Source organism: Caenorhabditis briggsae, assembly GCF_000004555.2.
Source record: "Caenorhabditis briggsae complete genome, chrIII, whole genome shotgun sequence".
NCBI lineage: Eukaryota > Metazoa > Nematoda > Chromadorea > Rhabditida > Rhabditidae > Caenorhabditis > Caenorhabditis briggsae.
The window spans coordinates 7,315,175-7,321,174 of NC_013490.2; the positions used below are offsets into that span (position 1 = coordinate 7,315,175).

The 6,000-nt window shown below is 38.3% G+C and overlaps 3 protein-coding genes across 3 annotated transcripts in view; all 3 read right to left on the reverse strand.

The window, feature by feature from the left end:
• Window positions 1–358: 358 nt before the first annotated feature.
• CBG17944 lies at window positions 359–1,404 on the reverse strand (the record flags this gene model as incomplete). The annotated part of the gene is made up of 5 exons (XM_045243983.1): window positions 359–497; window positions 545–727; window positions 771–848; window positions 893–1,244; window positions 1,296–1,404. 5 exons carry the CDS (start codon window positions 1,402–1,404, stop codon window positions 359–361), a joined length of 861 nt encoding a protein of 286 aa, XP_045096348.1.
• Window positions 1,405–1,821: 417 nt separating this feature from the next.
• On the reverse strand, window positions 1,822–1,869 carry CBG25961 (the record flags this gene model as incomplete). Its single annotated transcript, XM_045243984.1, has 1 exon — window positions 1,822–1,869. One exon carries the CDS (start codon window positions 1,867–1,869, stop codon window positions 1,822–1,824), a length of 48 nt encoding a protein of 15 aa, XP_045100050.1.
• A 1,593-nt stretch (window positions 1,870–3,462) lies between these two features.
• Cbr-nhl-2 overlaps window positions 3,463–6,000 on the reverse strand; it is a gene marked incomplete at both ends in the record, with an annotated part of 5,670 nt that continues 3,132 nt past the window's right edge. Inside the window, 3 exons of the mRNA XM_045243985.1 lie at window positions 3,463–3,627; window positions 3,676–4,653; window positions 4,703–5,229. Coding sequence (XP_045096347.1) covers window positions 3,463–3,627; window positions 3,676–4,653; window positions 4,703–5,229 — 1,670 coding nt within the window. The remainder of the gene's footprint in view (window positions 3,628–3,675; window positions 4,654–4,702; window positions 5,230–6,000) is intronic.

The window sequence follows — 6,000 nt, forward strand, 5'->3', positions numbered from 1 at the left end:
GAAACACATCACACAAGTATTCAAAGCAAGGGAACACGAACACAGAAACAACAAGAAAGGATTCAGACTGAAAGTAAATCAAGATCTTTATTTTCATACGAATATGCATAAGAGCCTACAAAGTTAAAGATTAGAACATTGAACTAAATTGAATAAAACGTGCAGTTGCGGGAATACCTGATTGGGGGAAAGGTTCAAAGCACTATGAAATAAAATCCATTATCATCCAGTTTTATGCGGGAAACACCTTAATTCCTTTTAACGAAGACATAAATAATGGGTGTTTAATTGACTCGATTTGTTACAACTTTCCTATTATAGTGGTTCAAGACAAAAAAACTGAGTACACCCAAGAACATTAGAACGCCGCGTTCGTTGCTTCCTTGCAGACAGGACAATCAAAAACGACAGTTGGGAGTACTTCTTCGTGAGCGGAAGAGATGTATGTGATTCGTTCCTGGATTTTTCGCGATTCGGAGAAGTACTTCATTTTGCATCTAAAATACATTGATAAAATAATTTTCTTACATAAAAGAACACATACTTTTCACAAGTGATACTATCCCTATCTTCAGTTTCTCTCACACTTTGATATGCTTTTGCCTGTCCGCGAAATTTGCGATTATCCACTCTTTGTGCGGCATAGTTCATTCGGGTGGCCGTCGATATTTCGATACGTCTACCACGTGGCATAGGAAGAAATGGGTCAGGAGCGTAACCGATTTGACTGGAATATGAAACAGTGGAGGAATAAAGTTATATAGATCTACTTGTCATCTTTTTGTTCCTCCGCATTGATGTGGCAAGATGTTTGATAGGTCCATTTTCTTTTATGTGTGATCATCGTGCTGAAAGAATTGATTGACAGTGGAGTACTGTAAAGCTTACTAACGATGCGGCATGGAACTGTTTCGGAGGATGGTAGCTTCGATTGCCAGAAGTCGGGCATGTCTTTTTACTCTCTTCTGAATTACTTTCGTCGCTGGAAGACGTTCCAACTTCTACTGATTCAAATGAGGATGAAGAACAAGCCGTGGGCTCAGGAATTTCCGATTCGGAACCAGTGAAACCAATTTGACCACTGGCAACTTCATCGATCACCTCATTCAGAGTATTTGAACTGGAATTCTGATCCAACGAATCACTCTTTTGTTTCTGAGTTTTTTTCATCATTGTACGCATCATACGACTTCTCAGACCGTCAGATCGAAGGCTTACAATTTGTGCTTCTCCGAACATCATTCCTAAATTTGGAACAGTAACGGAGTCTGATTCACCTGAAAACAAGAACTTACTCATTTTTCTAGGAGGTTCTTCTACTTCTACACGCACTAAATCACTGATTGATCGTGCTTGAGGGATAGGAGGCAAGGGGTACTGTAGTTCCTGGTTATTTGATGACATTTTTGTGTTGAAACCTGAAAAATATTCGAGTCTGTGAAAAGGCACCGCGTTATTTTGTTTCGAGATTGAGTGAAATGTATTTTTTTTAATATAAGGGAAAATATTGAGAAAAAAAGTGACCGTTAAATAACAGCACTCTTTATTTCAGGTTACACTATTTCGTTGCTGATCGATTGTTACGACTACACTATTCATATCGTTATCACGCATCACACTCTCCGTTTCCTTCTTCGTATTCATCTCCGATACTTGCCCTGCGCAGCGGTTACGCATCACTGACTACAGAAAAAAGTCCCCATATGCATGTCTCATGATAAACACTTTATTTTTCATCAAAAACTTTAAAAAATGTAATAAACGTAATAGAAATCTGGAAAAGTCAGTCTTCAAGGAGAATGTACTAGAAAGCGCTTTGGCTCAATGATAATGGGCACAGACTTGAGGAAAAATGAAAGTGGTTAGCATGAAAATGAGAGTAAAGTACCGCTCCATGTGCAGAAACAAGAAAACGGAATTGAGCGAAAAATTTTGAAATTTTAATAGGAAAGGGGATGGGCTTATATAAAAAAGAAAAGAATAAAATTGTATCTAAAAATCTTAAGAAACAGGGGTAAAGATGAGGTTTGATTCCGGGTGGGAGAATGAAAAGGAAATGTACAGAAAAAAGAACAAAACACTTATCGAATATTTTTTGGAAGTTATGAAAGATAAGAATGAGGAGAAAGAAATTGATTAAAGACATATGATCGGACTTTGGGACACCTACTGAAAATATATGAAAGGGTTTGGATAATTGGATAATGGGCTTATAAAAAAGAAACATGTCTACTGAAAGCGTAGGCACTATATCGGGCAAATACTCATCTGCTTTGATATTATCTGCTATTCACTCGTCTGCTATTCTAGCTCATCTGCTATAGCTGAATCATCTGCTATATTTGTATTGTCTGCTATAAGAAAGATCATCTGATGATCTATAGGCTTAGGCTAAAACGTTATTTTTTTCTTGAAAACTTTATCCTAAGCCTATAATTGAAAAAAACCATATTCTGAAAACAAATCAGCGAAAAAAGTGAAAATGAGAAACCCCATAGCAGATGATCTATAGCATCCGAGCCAATATAGCAGATGAGCCAGTCATAGCAGATGAGCTAGAATAGCAGACGAGTAAATAGCAGATAATATCAAAGCAGATGAGTATTTGCCACTATATCGACGTCCTCGACACATTTTCAATAAAGTGCCTTCACTTTCAGACTCGTAAGATTATACATGATTTTCTCTAAAATAGCTCTAAATGCAAAAAAAGCCGGGAAGTAATGGGATTGAGCATTTTGTAAGATAACATAATATGGGATGGGAACGTTGAAACATCGGAAAATAAAAGGCGGTTTGGGGATGCAAGGTGAAAATAAAAGGATGTGGTTGCACAGGGTAGAAAATGAATTTGGGGACACAGAGGTTTTGTTATAGATAAAGTAAAAGAGTAGCATAACTGCAAAGCTGTGTTGAAGCTAGTCAAGATTCGCAGTTATACTAAACACAAAACATAATTTGAAAAATGAATGGAAGTGAGTAAGAGGTGTAGAGCGCCTAATTTTTTTTGAGATTTTTCAAACATTTTGTAGGCGAATTGGAAAATGAATCTTTAAGAATAGATACAAAACGGTGTAGACCTATGAGGGGGACAGTTAGAAAAAAAAAACAAGAAAATGAAGGGGGAAAAGGCCAGGCATGGCAAAAAAAGATCAAGGGAAAATCTAACGGTATTTACAATTCAACGAATAAAATGGTATAGTTTGGATAAAATTTCAAAAAGCTCTGGATAAACTTGCAAAAAAAGAAAAACAAAACTCTGATGAAATATTGAGGGTAGCAAATGAGTGCTCAGAACGAGATTCAGCAGATATGGGGATGGGAAAGAAACTTAGGAACATAAAATTAAAGAAACACACCGGGGTAAAACAAGAATGAAGGCGGATAAACAAACGGATTGACTGGAAGACGGCTAGAGAATGACGAAAAAAGAAATATACAAAGAAAACCGAGGTAACCTTCTTATTGGAACTTGTTAATGATCGATGCGGCATTCGGCACAGGAGTCGGAACGGGTATTCCATTTGGCAAAATTAAAGGCTTGAAAACGAATAGAGTGTGATTGTGCTTGCACAGCGTCACTATGTGGCCACTCTTAGCGATTCGAAGACCAACGCAACGGGAAAGCTGAAATCAGGTTACAAATTCAAAAAGTAAATTGAAATGGAAACTCACTCTGAATTCATTGTGGGTGAATGAATGAATATGTTGTCCTTCCGGAGAAAATACAACAACATGAAGATGATTTCCATGAGTATCCGCAACGAGAACCTCTCCTGCCTTGGAAACATCTATGCCAATGGGATATGGTGTCTGGGACGGTTCTCCCATCTTCCGGATGAATTTTCCTGAAATTTTTGTTTTAACCGCATAATCAGGAATAACTGAAATCAAACCTTCCGAAGTGTAAACTTGCACGCAATGATGTTTGAAGTCGGTAATATAAATCAAGTTATCAAACATGGCAACATCGGAAGCTTCTCCAAGTTGAGAGGAAGCATCGAACCAGAAAGTCACTCGTGGTGCATCTACATCGATGGAATACACAAATCCAGCAGTATCAACCAAAAGAAGTTGTCCATTAGGAGTTGCAGCAGCTGCGGACACCTCTATTCCTCCTCGCGGAACCAATGCCATCATGTTTAGCCGTTTCACGAATTCACCACGAGCTTCGAAGATTTGAGCGCGGGTTTTGCCATCGCCGCCTTTATCAAGAACAACATAACGAACGATATCTCCACGGAGAGCAATAACTTTGCGTGGGAAACACAATTGTCCGTCATCAGTGCCAGGGCGACCTATTTTCCAAGGATGTGGTGGGCCACAAACAACAACTCGATGATTATTTGTATCGGCAATCAAGATGTCATCAGTGTCTGACAGGCAAAAACCAGATGGACAGTGCAACTCTCTGATAGTGCTTCCTTGTTGAGAAGTTCCGAAAACACTATGAACTTTCAGGTCAGTGACTCGCTGTGAATTAGCATTTTGTAGACTAGTATCAGCTATGTTTGGAGCTGAAGTTGAGTTTACGACAGCAGTTGCGGCCAGCGCAGCGGCGGCGGCATTTGAAAGCTGTGGATTCATAGTCAGAGAGCTCATTGCATTCATAGCCAATATTTCCTGGAGTGGTTGATTATTTCGAAGAGTGGCCTGAAATGAGAACAATTTGAATAAAGGGGTTGCTTATTTTCAATTTTACCAGTGACAACATTTGCGGATTCAGCCGAGACATCGCTTGAAGTTGGACAGCAGCCAATTTCTGTTGCATGTAAGCTGCTGATGCATTCGAAGAGAGACCAGTTGTAGTCGGAGTTGGCACAGAACCAATACCGGGACGATTCGGCCACATTGGGAACATAGCCTCGGGGAGCTGATTTTGATTTCCGGTTCCATTTGTGAGAGCGTTCAAATCCATGTGATTAGCCAGCGCGACTAAATCTGGACGCATGCCCGCTGCCACTGCAGCCAAAGCAGCAGCATTCGGAAGATTTGAAACTTGCGGGTGAGATACGATGGGGGCTGATGGCTGAGATGGTAGTAATGCTGGTGGGCCATTAGTTGGAGGTGGACTTGTCGAATCTGGTGGATGACTGCTTGGTGGCCAATCTCTGAAGGCGTTATCACCGATGGATCGAACACCGTTTGTACCATTTTGGGTGTTCTTTTTACGCTCTCCTCCGATAGCTCCAAGTTGAGGATTTTGTTGGTATACCGGACGACCCCATTCTGTAAATGAAATTAAGATAAAAACCATGAAACGTTTTGACTAGCGATTAAGAATGTGAAAAAGGTGTCTTACTAAAACTAACTTCAAAACTTTTTTTAAAACTAAAACTAAAACTAAATAATCTAAATAACTATACTAAAACTAATTAAAAACTAACGCATGCTCTCCCACAGAACAATTCCGAACTGCAAATTAATTTTTGATCTACAGAAAAAAAAGTTTGGCGCGATCACAATTGCAGGTCTAAAACCATAATTTCAGAATTTTTTATCTGATTCTGTGGAGATTGAAGATGATTCAAATGATTCTTAAAAAATTAATTAGTGGTTATAGATTCATGTATGGTCCTTTTCCGGACGAAAAAATTTCAAAAATGGTCATTTTTGAAAGTTTTTTACAGAAAAAATCTATCTCCTCTTTCAGTTTTTGACATTTCTAGGAGTTCTATAGCTCAAGAAAACCGCAATTATTTTCTCCACATTTTCTATGGACGAATTTTCAATTTGTCTGATAAAACTTTTTTTGTAATTCAAAAACCTCATGAAATTGCACAAAATAACATTTTTGCGTTGTTTTTTGATTATAAAAAAAGTTTTATCAGACAAATTAAAAATTCATCCATAGAAAATGTAGAGAAAATAGTTGCGGTTTTTTTGAGCTATAGAACTCCTAGAAATGTCAAAAACTGAAAGAGGAGATAGATGTTTTCGGTAAAAAACTTTCAAAATGACCATTTTTGACATTTTTTTCTTCCGGAAAACGACCATACA